Source organism: Pinus tabuliformis, chromosome 1_2 (assembly GCF_031772625.1).
Source record: "Pinus tabuliformis cultivar Carrire ecotype Pingquan chromosome 1_2, CPIR1, whole genome shotgun sequence".
Lineage (NCBI taxonomy): Eukaryota > Viridiplantae > Streptophyta > Pinopsida > Pinales > Pinaceae > Pinus > Pinus tabuliformis.
This window is the reverse complement of record NC_142298.1, coordinates 1,340,910,190-1,340,926,059: the sequence shown is the minus strand read 5'-3', so window position 1 is coordinate 1,340,926,059 and position 15,870 is coordinate 1,340,910,190. Positions and strand designations below refer to the sequence as shown.

The following is a 15,870-nucleotide window of genomic DNA, read 5'->3' as shown; positions in this document are numbered from 1 at the left end:
ATAGCTAGTCACTCATTTATGTTTATATATGCAATCTGCTGATACAATGAGTATTCTCCATCTATCCATTAAATCTATAAACTATTGAGCATTAGTGGTTTAAAGCCTTGTGTTGTTGAGAGTGTTCATGCATGCCTTGAGTGGGAATAGAGCTGAAATGGTCATCTAACTTGATCCAAACCATCATCCATTCCAATAGTTTTGATAACAATATTGAAGATTATATGTTACCAGGCATCTCCGAGCTGCAACCTAGGAGAGTTTCCTGGAGTGCTAACATAATTGGTGACGTTGCAGGGGAGAGGAAACTGAAGCTCAACTTCCCTAAGAGACGAAACAGATCCAGCTTTGATGATAGACAAAGTCTAGACACCTTTTCTATTTGTAATCATCTATCTGGCAACTCTACTGGCGGCCGAACCTTTTTCGTAACTCCACATCATAGTTCTGGCTCAGTTTGTGAGGCATACTCGGAGAAATCCATAGAAGTCACAAGCTGACCCAGTACCTGACCCTCAAAAGATCATCAAAGAAAGAAAGGTATTGCAGAAAGGAGCATCAAGTTCAGGTAAACCTAAACAATCTCCTATATCTCTTCAACATAATCCTGCAATAGAACAAATACATGTTGAGAGTATAGCTTCTAATACTAGCAGCAAAGAAAATATCTTAGAGATTCATAAAAATCCTTATTCTTTAGGTTCTTCTTTTGTTGTAAATCTAAAGAAAGCCTCACCTCCTATCCATCATACTCCTTTAGTCCTATCAATCAGTCCTCAGCCCTCTGTCATTCAGACTTCCAGTACCCATATAGCCACCATAGCTATGGCAGGACCACGAGGACCCACCAAAATGGAAAGAATCATAAGTGCTAGGTATGGACCTCTAATACTGCCCACTCCTTTGAATGCCATGCCTACTGAAGAATATCAGAAGTATATGCCTAAGTTCACTGGGATTGAAGGTGTTACAACTGAAGAACATCTTGAATCATTCTATAGCTATGCTGATAACCTGGACATTAGTGAAGATGATGTCTGGATTAAAATATTTGTTCAAAGCCTAGATGGAGAGGCTAGAAAATGGTTCAGAGAACTGAGCCCAAGATCTATAGCTGATATTGAGGCTTTAGATGATGCATTCTTGAAGCATTGGGGGGATAAGAAGGATCTCCTCTACTACCACACTGAGTTTGGGAACTTACAGAGGGAAAATGGTGAGTTGCTGTCTGATTTTAATAAGAGATTTAACCGCATGTACAACAAGATACCTGTTGAAGTAAAACCCACCACTACCTCTGCTAGACTCATCTATGCTAGTGCCTTTGATTCTAAATTTTGTTTACTGTTGAGGGAGAGGTGATGTGCTACTTTGGCTGATATGTAGGATGCAGCCTTGGAAGTAGAATCGAACATCATGGCTGCAGAAAACCTCAAAGGTAATGTTGACAGAAGGAGATAGAGGGATGAGTCTTCATCATCCTCTAATCCTAAGATAGATAAAATGACCAAAATGATCGAGTCATTAGCCTCTGAAGTTTCCAAATTAAAGGTTGAGAAACATTCTAGGAAAGGAAGGGTTAATAATACCTTTGCTCCTCCAAATCCAAATCTATATAGAAGACCTGATGAGCAGTTGCAGATTTTGCAAAGAAGCAAAGAGGCCAATGAAGACCAAAGGCTGAAGGTCCCTTTTCAGAATGCAGTCATGGAAGAAGAGCAGTTTGAGGAAGATGATGAGATCCATGGTATGGAAGACAAAGGCAGCGCCACCTTTTTAACCAAAGCTGCCTATGAGAAGTCATTATTCAATGACCAGATCAACCAAGAGTGGGATGGTGAAGTTGTTCTACAAATTGAAAATCAGCACCAATATAATCTAAGGTCTATGATGAATAATATCAAAGAAACTCCTATTCATAAAGATGTTGTCCCTTCAGAATAACAAGATAATAAGCAGAAGCAATCAGCGATTGATCCTATCATTCTCAAAGCTCTAGCCATAGAGGTAAGAGGCCTTGACAAGTCCCCTTCTTCTTTCAGTTTTCAATCAGAAATCCAGAAGTCAAGAATACCTATGCCCCTGATTGAACTAGTGAAGAATGAGTCCTTCAAGAAATCTTTCCTTGAGGGTCTTGAGCCTAAAACCATCCAAGCTTCCACTTACTATGTAAATCTGTGAGATGACCAACCAGTTGTTATTCTCAGCCGAATGGTCGAAAACTGTGAAGACAACTCCCCATCATTCTATGTTTATCTGTATATTTATGATGAAATCCTTCACAATTTCCCTTTGGACATTGGAGCCAGCCATGATCCAATTCCCAAGGCTATCATGGATAAACTCGATCTTGACATTACCAAGTCTTATCAGTTGGCCTCTACGCAGCTTAAAAAATTAGTTTTCTAGATCACAAAGGAAGAAGGCCCACAAATTTGGGACATGTTGTTTGATGGGGCTTGCTCTAAGGGAGTTGTAGGAACAGGTGAAGTCCTTGTGTCCCCCACACAAGAATGCATTGATTCATCTTTCATATTAACTTTTCAAGTCACAAATGGCACAACTAAGTGTGAAGCAGACCTTATCACTCAGCAGGTGTACAAAACATCCCAATCAAAACATCCAAGGCTGAAAGCATATGGAGAGGAGGTGAAATATAGACCATCTCTGCCTGATAATGTCAAGTGTTCCAAACTTTTTGAATTAGAGGATCAAATCAATAGGCTTTTGCAAGTCTTTGATGACTTGGCCGATATACACATTGAGCAAGAGAAAGAAACCTTTCATGGAAATGTAAAAAGGGTCAATTTTTAGTTTGGTCACTGTTTCCTCAAAAGGGATGCATCAAAAGAAGGATATGTTTTTGATGACCCATTCAATGGGATGTTCTTTGAACTTTATTTCAGTTAAGGCTCTCAAGCCTTGGTATTGTAAATATGTTTTTTTCAAAGTTTTTAGTTCATGCTTAATAGATTCCATGTCCAATGGAACACTAGAAGGAAGATTTAATTTTTGTTTTACAGGAAAGGCATTGATTTGAGATCCTTGAAACCTCATGGGGAGGATTTCATCCCTAGAAGGATCCAATGTTAGCTTCCCTGACAAAAGGCCCAAAATTGGATCCATATATGTCCTAAAAGTCTCCAAAATTGCTTAAGAATCATCCCAAGGGATCTAAATAGGCTCCAAAGCACTCCCTTAGTCTTCAAAGGTGCTAAAAAATCATCCATCGATCGAAGCAAGCAAGGGAGGAAGGCCCTTGGAAGGGCTAAAAATCACTATCGGGAGGCAATAACCAAAGGAAAACAGTGAAAAACCCACAGGTGCAGGCTTAAATAGTGATTGCACAACAATCGTTAGATTTGGCAGATCAATGGCCCATATCTAAGTGGCAAATCTCATATCAGCCGGGCAGAGAGGATAGTTTAAAGGCAGGCTCATGACACCACTGATCAGCGATTGCCAATGATCGGATCGGCGGGTCACATCGGCGGGGAACATACGCTTGGTTATATATATATAAAGGGGCCTGGGAACTGAGTGATCAACGATTGTGATCGGATTGCATCGACATAATACCATGGGAGGGGCCTCCGCACATACATATGGGCGACCCGAAGAGCTAGACCTGACGACATTATAGTTGGGAATTCATATATTTTGAGATCCGCGCCTGTGCAGTTTTCAATGTATTTGGTATACTTTCGTTATATAACGAAAATTACAAAGGGAGCCTGGTAGTGCCGATAGCAATGAAACCCAGACCCAAAAGGGTCCGGGAAGTGGAATGTATGAAATTTGAAGTCCGCCCAAAGCATTTTTACACATTTTTCAGTGTTTTTCCATATTTCACTATGTAAAGGAAAACACACATGGAGTGGCCGAATGCGGCTTGCGATGGCAACAAGGGCAGACCTGAGAAATTGATAAGACATATCTAATGATTTTTAAGTCCGAAAAGGACAGAAATGGGCGGGATTTTCACAAGGTTGTTGTGTCTTTCTGTGTTTAACAGAAAGAACAGTCGTTCTAAATATCTAAAGGGAAAACAGAGGCCCGATAGATTTTCCTTAGCAGCATAGCCCGCCCTAACAGAAACAGTCATGGAGCACGCACATCTAGCCCTAAACAGAATCGATCAAGTAGCATAGATAGCGCAACACAACTAAATCAAAATAGAAAGGGTCATGGAGCAAACAACGCAGCTCATCAAACAACATCATGGAGCATCTTTGGCTCAAGAGAACTCCTAAACAACGCAACAAGCTATCAAAATATCTGAAAGCAGTTATTCTACTATCAGAAGCAAAAATCTTTGATCCCATGCTTGCCTAGAGGGCATCGAATTAGTTAACAATGCATAGCAGACAGAGTAAGACTATGAGCCTTCTAAAGAGCTCAGGAGCATTGTAAATAGGCTATAAATAGTTGTTAGCAAGATGTAAGAGAGGTTCAACTTTTGGAGATTATTCCTCCACTGTTTTTTCAAGCTTCTCATCTTCATTCTAGAAATACAAGCCTCTTTTGCCATTATAAATTCAACATGCATTCTCTTTGCTGTTCTATGCTTGCACTTGAATAATTTGTTCATGTTTCCTTTGTGTCTAAGGCCAGATAACTGTCATCTTATCTCTGCTTTGATAACTAGATTTGAAAGCTTCTTTGCCACTTATAGCTAACCATTCATATGTGGTCATATATGCATCTGCCAGTACAGTCAATATTCTCTTTTGTTGCCTGTAGCTAGTCATTCACTTATGTTTATATATGAAATCTATTAATACAGTTAGTATTCTCTATCTATCCATTAAATCTATAAACTATTGAGCATTAGTGGTTCAAAGCCTTGTGCTGTTGAGAGTGTTCATGCATGCCTTGAGTGGGAATAGAGCTGAAATGGTCATCTAACTTGATCCAAACCATCATCCATTTCAATAGTTCTGAGAACAATATTGAAGATTATATGTTACCAGGCATCTCCAAGCTGCAACCTAGGAGAGTTTCCTGGAATGCTAATAGACAATAGTCTCTGAATGAATACTTGCCCATATCTATTTACCAATGTACATTGACTGCTTTAAATTCCTTGTTGCGTTTTAGAATGGTTCATGCTTCGCTTTAGTCCTTCCATCTTTAAACAGAGACGTAACCTGCAAAAATACCTCTCACAAGTATGGCTGTTGTCAAGATATTTATTGCGGTGCTTGGGATTATTATTTCCAACACCTCCTTGGTTCCGATCCGGTGACCACTCAAATCTGAGTTTTCCTCCCATCCAACAGTGCAATGACCTCCATGTACTTAGCGTTGTAAACCTTTCAACTACATCTGGCTCTAATATGAAAATAACATTAAAATATTGAATTTACTAAGTTCTAACTTGTAATTCTCATGATAAATTTTTTGGTTCCCATTTCAAAAACATTTAAAAAATCAATGCAAATTGAGAATGTCACATTTTTTTTCATAATATGATAGGGAGATTTCAATCTTCACTGTACTTATACATGATCTTGATTCCCTGAAGGAAGAGAGAACAATTTACTTGAAAGATCATGATCTTGATCTTGATTCCCTGATAGAAGAGATAATTTTCGTAAAAGCAAATTTGAAGAGTTAGTCATGGTCTCGAAACTCAAGTGATTCTAGTTGTGTGAAAGTGGAATGAGTGGCAAATCGAAACTATTGAAGATAAGGCATTGAATGAAAACGACCATAGGGCATCTCACATAAAAAGCATTATCGGTAGTAGCATGAGGGACAACACCATGACCATGGTTTCAATGGGAAAACTCATTTGCATATGCTTGAGCAACCCATCCCATCTTTATGGCGGTACTCATCAATCAACTTCCTCGGTATCTATACGTGTTTTTCTCCTTCCATTGCTCGAACTACAGACCATGCTTCACCACCTTCTTCTTCAATAGATTCGAGTATTAAGGGACTGCCATACACATGCAGTTCCCTCAGATTCTGAAAATTTTTGAGTCCTGGAGGAATGGTCCTGATGTTGGAGCAAAAGACTAAGCCCAACTTCTTTAAGAGAGGCAGAGCCCCATCGCTTATCAGAGGAAAACTATCAACCACATCAGTTTCCTCCAACCAGAAAGGCATTGGGTAACTCTTTTAAAGACGAGGATTTAACTATATCTAGCCTCCTAATCCATTCAAGCTTCTCCAACCCTGCAGGGATCTCCTCGAGTTGGGGACAATCTCTTAGTATTAGACAATTTAGTAGTTGGAAACCACATATACATGATGGTATCTTACCCAAAACGTTGGACTCCACAAAGAGACTGCTTAGCTTTACCATACCTCTCATGTCCTCTGGTAATTCCTTCATATGTGACATCCTCAGGATGAGATTCCTCATCTCTGTCATGTCGCCCACTATGCCATCTGTAATTGGCTCCTTCGAGCACTCTAGCGTCAACCATTTAAGGTGCTTCAGAGGGTGCAGATCCTGGAATCGAGCACTAGCACGACCTCCCATCGGATCATGTAGAAGTTTTCTCTATGGTGGTGTTCCTTATGGCCAGGTTTTCTAGCATCTTTCCATTTTTAGATATTGTAGCGATGTCAACGCAGAGATCCCACAAGGTATGCACTTCAGCTGTTGACAGAAACTCAGATCCATATATATCAAACTTGTCATCTTACCTAACTCATAAGGCAACTCACTTAGCTGGTAGCAGTGAGACAGATCCAGTATATCGAGCTTCTTCAAGCATGTTACTGAATCTGGTAGCTTCACTATTGGGAATTTTGCTAAATGAAGGAAGACCAGATGCTTCAACGCGCCAAAGTTATGAGGCAAATTTTTTATGGATGTCCCTCCCAAATCAAGAAGCCTAAGAGAGGTGAGAGTTGTGACCACTCTTGACCGAACATATTCCAGAGATATGTTGTCCGAGAGTAACATCACCCATAGACCCTGACCTTGATATCCATCGTTGTTCGAATAGGGGAAATGGAGAAAGAAATTAAACATACATTCAGTTATAAAATTGACCAAGAAAAGCACATAACTAACTGGAAACCAAACACACAAATAGATACACAAGATTTACGTGGTAAAACCTTGACAGGGTGTCAAGGAAATATCCATGGGGCAAGGGATTGGAATCTCTATTAATTCAACAATGATTCTCCATGATTACATTTCTCAGGCATTCACTAGTTTTATACCAGCCGCCTCTGTTACATAACTGCTATTTCGGTATAGAACTAACTAGTCACATTTTACCCAAAATTACATAATTCATTGTCAAACTAACAAACTCCACCTTGACAACAATTTTCCTAATCCCTTGCCCATGCCCATTCATCATCTTTTCTGCAAGCCAAGAGAAGCTAAACACCATCGTAGCTTCTCTACTGTAACTAGCTTTGTGAATATGTTTGCACAATTCTCTCGCGTATGGACCTTTTGAAGAGCTACTTTTCTGCCATTGATCTCATGTCTCAGGAAATGATACCTTACATCAATGTGCTTGGTTCTATTGTGATAAGCAGGATTTGTAGCCAAGTGAATAGCACTTTGACTGTCACAAAGTACATTCACTTTCTCCTGCATCCTTCCAATCTCATCAATCAGACCCTTTAACCAGATTGCTTCTTACTGGCATCTGAAGCAGTTATATATTCAGCTTTGGTAGTAGACAACTCAACTGTTTCTTGAAGCTTTGACATCCAACTAATTGCTCCACTTGCAAGAGTAAAGACATAGCCTGTAGTAGATCTTCTTTTGTCCAAATCACCTGCATATTCAGCATCTACATATCCGCAGACTGATCTTTCACTACCATTAAAGACGATGCAATGGTCACTTGTGCCTCTTAGATATCGAAGCACCCATTTCATTGCTTGTCAATGTTCTTTACCTGGATTTGCCATGAACTTGCTGAAAACTCCAACTACATGTGAAATGTCAGGTCTTGTAGATACCATCGCATACATTAAGTTGCCTACAACATTTTCATATGGTACATGAGACATATAATTATTTTCTTCATCACCTCTAGGACTCAAAATCGAAGAAAGCTTAAAATGGGAAGCTAGTGGAACATTAACAGGCTTCACATTGTTCATAAAGAACTTTTCAAGTACTTTCTCCACATACTTCTGCTATGATAACCAAAGCTTACCATTTTTCCTGTCTCTGTGTATCTCCATGCCCAAGATATGTTTTTCTGCTCCAAGATCCTTCATATCAAACGTCCTAGAGAGTTGAGCCTTTAACCTGTTGATGTCTTCCATGCTTTTGCTTGCAATAAGCATATCGTCAACATACAAAGCTAAGACAATGAATATGCCATTGAAACTTTTGAAGTATACACAATGATCATACTCACTTCTTATAAAGTTCTGGTTCACCATGAAGGAATCAAACTTCTTGTACCATTGTTTGGGAGACTGCCTCAGACCATACAATGATTTCCTGAGCTTGCAAACTAATCTTCTACTGCGACCTTGTACAAAACCTTCTGGTTGTTCCACATATATCTCTTCGTTCAAATCACCATGTGGAAATGTTGTTTTAACATCTGACTGTTCTAACTAAAGATTAAGTAACGTAGTTAGTGCCAACACAGTACGAATAGAAACAGGTTTTACATCTGGAGAAAAAATCTCATGAAAGTCTATACCTTCAACTTGAGAATACCCTTTTGCTCCCAGTCTCGCCTTATACCTTTCGATACTTCCATCAACTTTCTGTTTCAGTTTGAAGACCCACTTGCATCCAACAACACTTCTCCCTTTAGGAAGCTCTACAAGATCCCAGGTATTGTTCTTGGCTAAGGAGTCCATTTCTTCTTCCATAGCTGTTTTCCATTTTTCGCTATTTGTATCATCTACTACTTCCTGATAACAGGAAGTTTCCCCATCTTTAGTAATCAAAGCAAAAGATGAAGCATAATCTTCATACCTTTTGGGAGTTTTCCTTTCCCTTGTAGACCTTCTTAGAGCGACTGGTTGCTGAACTGGTTCAGAAACTTGAACTTGTTCAGAAGCTTCAACGGCTTCCTTTGTGTCTTCAACACCTTTTTCTCCATAAGTCTCTCCTTCCTTTCGACTGTCACCGAAAGGTCTAGCCTTCAACTGAACTCGTTGATTTGGCAATACCTATTCCTATTCAGTTCTTTCAACATTTGATTTTAAAAGAGAGGATTCATCAAATGTTACATCTCTACTAATGACTATCTTCCGCAATGTAGGATCCCACAACCTATATCCTTTCACTACATAGTCATACCCAACAAAGACATAACATTTCGACTTTGGATCTAATTTTGAACGCTGATTTTTTGGAATAAGAGAATAAGAATCACAACCAAATATCCTCAAATGCGAATAATCACAAGACTGACCTATCCAAAATTCTTCAGGAATTTTACAATTAATTGCTACTGAAGGTGATCTATTAACTAGATAAAAAGCAGTAGACACTGCTTCTTCCCACAATTCTTTTCGCAAGTTAGCATTGCTGATCATGCTTCTGGCTCTTTCCATAAGAGTCTGATTCATACGCTCAGCAACACCATTTTGTTGAGGAGTATAAACAACAGTTTTGTGTCTAGTAATTCCCTCATCCTTACAGTATTGTTCAAATTCAATTGAAGTGAACTCACCACCATTGTCAGTTCTTAAACATTTAATGGATTTGCCTGTTCTTTTCTCTACCATTGCTTTAAATTGTTTAAAGACATTTAATAAATCAGCTTTCTTTTATAGCATAAAGACCCAAACTTTACGGGAGAAATCATCAATAAATGTTAAAAAATATAGAGCACCTCCATATGACACAACAGGGAATGGTCCCCACAGATCAGAATGAATATAGTCTAAAACATATTTACTATTATGATTGCCAACTTTAAATCTCTATTTACACTATTTTCCATACACACAATGTTTATAGAAATCTAACTTCAAGGATTTCAGATTGGGAAGAGATTTATGTTTCATGAGTATCTGAAGACCTTTCTCCCTCATATGACCCAATCGCTGATGCCATAGACGAGTACCTACTTCTTCCTTTTCTGATGCAACCGCTACTTCACTGACCTGAGTGCTTCCTTTTAACCTGTAAAGATTTCTAATTTTTTCTGCTTTCATAACCACTAGGGATCCTTTAAAGACTTTCAAGACACCATCTTGACCTGTAAACTTATAACCATCTGAATCCAACACTCCCAAAGAGATCAAATTTTTCTTCAAATCAGGTACATGTCTAACAGTAGTTAATGTTCTAACTATGTTATCATGCATCCTAATCCTGATATCTCCCATCCCAACAGTCTGACATGACACATTATTACCCATAAACATAGAACTACGGTTTACATTTTCATACGAAGTAAACCAATTTCTATGTGGGCACATGTGATAAGAAGCACCAGAGTCTAACAGCCAACTATCTAAACCCTAAGAGACATTACATTCAGGTGAAGTTTCATCTATCATACATAATTCGTCAGCAAATAAAACTTCGTTTGTCATACCTAAATTGACCTGATTCGCTTTCTTCTTTGGGTTATCAGATTCCTTTCCTTCTCAACAGTCTTTCTTCAAGTGTCCAATTTTATTGCATTGCCAACATTTTTCCTTACACTTCTTTCCCTTCGATTTTGATCTGGAAGACCCCCTTGGTTTTTCTCCTCTTTCCTTTGAGCGTCCTCTAGCTACCATGGATTCTGATGCAGTTGTTTCAGTACTGGATTTCCTTCGTACTTCTTCAGACATGAGAGCTCCCATGACTGATTCAAACTTCAAAGAATCAACAACCGATTGAAGTTACGAAGTGATCCCATGATTCGGGCAGAGAACACAGCAAGGTTATGGCTTTATCTTCTTCCTATATTTTAACTTCCATATCTGTTAATTGACATATAACTATATTAAAAACATTCAAATGTTCTACAACATTTGAACCTTCTTTCATTCGAAGACTTTATAACTGTCTTTTCAAATAAATTCTGTTGGTTAATGACTTTGTCATATAGAGCTTTTCTAGTTTTCCCCACAATCCTGAAACTGTAGTCTCTTCAACAATATTGAAGAGAACTTCATCCGCCAGGCATAACTGGATGGTACTGAGAGCTCGGGCATCCAAGTCCTCCCAGTTTGAAGTAGTCATGGTTGTAGGTTTCTTAGTTGCCCCATCCAATGCCTTGTGCAACCCTTGTTGCACAAGCAGATCCCTAACCTTCAGTTTCCAAAGAGAAAAATTTCTCTTTCTGATGAATTTCTCCACCTCGAATTTCGCATTCGAAATCTTGGCCATTTTTCCTCCTTCCTAGGGTTTCAGTCTTTCTAGGGTTTATATATATTTTTTTGTTTGTCTTTCTCAAAAAAACTTTTAAAAATAAATAATTCCCCAATTCAACATATTTTTATTTCAAATCCTTTGTTTCCTTTCACCAATTAATGGAATAAACCCTTTGTTTTTTCTTCAATTTAAATGAAATCTTTCCTTCAATTTACTCACATCCACTCTTTATTTTCAGAATCTAAAAAACTTTATTTTCACAACTTTTTGAAAAAAAAATTCTGAGACAAAATTTCTTTCAGAAAATACCCGGATCACCTTTGCTGAACAGGTTCTGGCAACACACAGGGCAGAGGGTCTTCCTCTTCACTAAATAGTAGCTCTGGCCTCTTCCACGCATGTCTGGCAGCTAATTTTCCTTGCACGCATACCAGATCAGCAACACGTAGAACAGAGGGCCTTCCTCTTCACGCTGCAGGTCTAGCAGCGTCAACAGCAAAGGGTTTGTCAGCTCAGCAATGGCCTCACGCTGGTCTGGCAGTGTCCTCTCACGCATGGTCCACGCAGCGTCTCAGCAGTGGCTCTTCAACAGTGGTCCACGCAACTCTGGTCTTTACCACATGCAGGCACTCTAGCAATGATGCAGTAGGTGGTTGCCTTCACACGTAGGCAGGGTCTTTCAGCAACGACGTAGCGTTCAGCACTCCGCAATGACGCAGTAGGTGGTTGCCTTCACACGCAGGCAGGCTCTCTTAGCAAAAATGCAGCCTTCAACACTCTAGCAATGATGCAGTAGGTGGTTGCCTTCACACGCAGGCAGGCTCTTTCAGCAACGACGCAGCCTTCAGCACTCCACCAGCACAACGTTCCACGCAGGACAGACCAGCAATGCTCAGCACTTGTCTTCACACACCACGCGGGCAACAACGTTCTGGAACGCAGAGGATTCTGGCTCTGCAATAGCGAAATTCTGTTTATCTCCATGGCCCAATACCGTTCCCTCCTCGTTTAAGACTTTAATAATAGATATTTAAATCCGTTGGTGACAGGCTGGCATACGCAGCACCAAATAGGCTCTGATACCAATTGTTGTTCGAATAGGGGAAATGGAGAAAGAAACTAAACATACATTCAGTTATAAAATTGACCAAGAAAAGCACATAACTAACTAGAAACCAAACACACAAATAGATACACAGGATTTACATGGTAAAACCTCGACAGGGTGTAAAGGAAACATCCACAAGGCAAGGGATTGGAATCTCTATTAACTCAACAGTGATTCTCCATGATTACATTTCTCAGGCATTCACTATTTTTATACTAGTCACCTCCGTTACATAATTGTTATTTCATTATAGAACTAACTAGTTACATTTTACCCAAAATTACATAATTCGTTGTCAAACTAACATCCATTAGGTATTGACCTAAACTTGTTGACCCTCAAAGAAATCCTGCTTTTACGGGTGCAATGTTTCAATGGGAATTCCACCAAACCTTTCCCCGCTCTGAAATAACAATTCTCTTCCTTCTCGGCAATTTGCAGCCCTAGATGATGTAAAAACATCATGCATAAAGAAGATCACCACCTGTCCATCTACATCCTTAATACTAGCTTCGATCAGACATCGATCCACTAAAAAGTTAGCGTAAGCCATTCCAACTTCTAATGGATCTTTTCCATCTCCCATGGGAAGAAGGCCCTCTCCTATCCACAAGTTTATCACATCCTGTACATACATTTCCTCGTCCTCTTTGAAGGTGCCCAAGTAGAGAAAGTAGAGCTGCAAAGGTAAATATTGGGAGGTGCACAGCGCATCATAACTCAATCTCAACCGATTGTAGAGTTTCTTCTCTACATGAGGGTCCACTTTATCCGCATTTTGCAACTTCCCCAGAGTCAGCCGCCAATCTGATGGCGCAGTGATACCCACCATGGCTGCTCCTATTACTTTGAGAGCAAGCAGTAGCTGATCACACTCCCCACATACATCTCGAGCAATCTTTTCGATTCCAACATGTGGAGTGCGCTGATTACCTACAAATTCATGAAAGCAAAAGAGGCTCCAGCTCTCCTCTGCAGACAGACTATCCATGGTAATTTGGTCACCCACTCTAACAAGAATCTCCTACTGCTAGTTTTTTTGATAAATCCATCTTTTCACATCTTCTTGGCTCCATCTTGGAAATCTTAGTTATTGGTTTGTAACGTTTACCAAAACCTGCGGGTTTTGGTGTAACAACAAACCTCCACACATCTCATGTCAAAGCCCTCACTTATATGGAGGTTATTGCGGAGATTTATGATTGACAAATTGTGGGAAACTGTCAACCACAGAATCAAATCTTTCTCAAAGTGTTGTTGCACTTGCTTGTCATTCAAGGCTCTCTTGAGGATCAGAGTTTTTCCGGATCCACCCATGCCAACAATGCTTATTCTAGATGTCGTAGAGGCTGCGCTTTCCTTATCATCTCTTAGCAAACGTTTAAGGGTTTCGAATACCTCATCTTGTCCCAGGATGCACGCCTCTTGAATTGGCTGCTGCCTGTAACTTGCAAGGCTTGGCTGCCTTGTTGGAGGAATTGAAGATTGGCTCTTAGCAGCTTCATGGCTCTGTAACTGTATGTTTTGCAGTTCAAAATGGAGTTGATGAGTGAATCCAATAAAAGGCAGTCTTTCCAGATGACTCTGCAGACTGCCAATACTGTTCCTGTTTTTTTTACTCAACAAATATCGAGATACCATATTATATGCTAGAACTTGACATTTATGCACTATTTTGATTGCATCATCCATAATTCTGTTCAATGTTTGAAGCCAGTTGTTAACTGTAACAGGTTCAATCTTGTTAGCTAAATCACTCTAATACCACCGAATAGCTATTCCACATTGTTGAATTTCCATGTTTATAGGTTGAATCTCCTTCCCTAAATTTTCCAAAACCCTCAACTCTTTTCTGCAAAAAAGAGCAATCTTGATGTGCCCCTCTATTACTTGAACCGCCCTATCAATAAGAACGCGTATTGATCCAGATACAAATCCAGGATCTCTCATATTTTCTCCTTTCTCTCGATGATTTTGATGCCGTGATCTTGCCTAAAGCTAGACGTTAATATAGTCTAATTAACCACGAAAATGTGTGGGGTAGATATGAATCAATGGGGAAATAGTTACACCATCATTGAAATGACTGGTAGCTGTGAACGATACTAGTCTGAACAGTAGGTATGAATTTTAGGTGCAGTCATAGTTTCTTAATCGAAAACATATGAGATGAGAATGATATGTAATTTTCTAATGGTATTTTCTAATAGTTAAATTATAAAATTTAAATGTGTATGAGGTTGTTTAAATTTTAATCGAAGAGTTGAGCATTTCAAATAAAAATTGTTCTAAAGATATTCAGCTAAATCTAAAATTGGATAAATAAAAATTGTTTTAAAAGTACTTTAGCTAAATCAAAAGTTGCATAATAAAGATATTTGGCTAAATTTAAAATTGAATAAATAAAAATTGTTTTAAAAGATCTTTACCCCAATCGAAAGTTGCATAATATTAATGAGAAAATTAAACAAAAGATTAACTCTTCTATTCAACATTACAACTAACCTCAACCAAAATTCAATATAGTGAAAAAAACAACTTGTAATTTACTTTACAAGCTTAGTGATATAAAAAGGCCATTTAACCTTTACTTGTTCTAACTCAATTTACAATCTTTGATTGTTCTCTGGCTTTCCAGTTAATCAATGTAATCATCTTGTCTATTATTTTTACTTACTTAGCATCTAGGTTTACATAGGAGTCTCCTTTGGATCTCTTACATTTCTAACTCACTATTTAATCTTTACTTGTTCTCTAGCTTTTGATATTAACAACGTAATCATCTGGTCTATTATTTTGAGATACTTCACATCTAGGTTTACATAGCAGTCTCCTTTGCATCTCTAACATGGGTTATTCAATGAGCCACATTTATTACTCTGGATTTTCATTATTCTTGGCTGCCTCTTTCATTAGTTTTTGACAACTATTTAAACTTCCTTGTGTAAGGGTGGCTCACAATTCATACAAAAACATCAACCAAATATTATTATTAAAGATAGTTAATATATATTTATATGGGAAGCCAAGAGGTTTTTTAAAATGACTTTTAATTTTAACCAAATCTTTCACCTCTAGTTCAAGCTAGGATGATACAAGGATGCTTAATAAGGAGGAGATCATATTGTTCTATGTCTTGAATAGTGCTAAGAAGAAAATTAACATTGTTAAAATACGAACTAATTCATGCCAACTTTAAAGTGAAACTGGCCATTGGTCCATTCCCAAAAATCCTGGTAACTAAAGAGTCATCTTTGGCATACTAACAGGGTTGAAGATGAAAAACACTTTCTATTCCATTGTCTAGATATTAGTCACATCCATTCTAATTTTCAAAATCTTTGCCACACTACCGACCTTCTTGACTTGTTAAGCTAGCGGAACTAGGATGATCTAGGAACACTTCTCTCCACCCTTTTCATGCATATAAATAATATGTTAAAAATCTCAATTAATCTGAGGGAAATGTGTAATTATATTTGTCCAA

The 15,870-nt window shown here is 38.6% G+C and overlaps 1 protein-coding gene and 1 pseudogene across 1 annotated transcript; both read right to left on the bottom strand.

Annotated features, from left to right (window-relative positions):
• Positions 1–5,793: 5,793 nt before the first annotated feature.
• Positions 5,794–6,994, bottom strand: LOC149211164 (uncharacterized; annotated as a pseudogene).
• Positions 6,995–12,738: 5,744 nt separating this feature from the next.
• Positions 12,739–13,374, bottom strand: LOC149211163 (disease resistance protein At4g27190-like). Its single transcript, XM_089399200.1, has one exon. It carries the CDS (start codon positions 13,372–13,374, stop codon positions 12,739–12,741), a length of 636 nt encoding a protein of 211 aa, XP_089255326.1.
• Positions 13,375–15,870: the final 2,496 nt, after the last annotated feature.

Excerpts from the sequence above, each read along its gene's own strand:
- LOC149211163 (XM_089399200.1), bottom strand. The coding sequence starts at position 13,374 with ATGGATAGTCTGTCTGCAGAGGAGAGCTGGAGCCTCTTTTGCTTTCAT.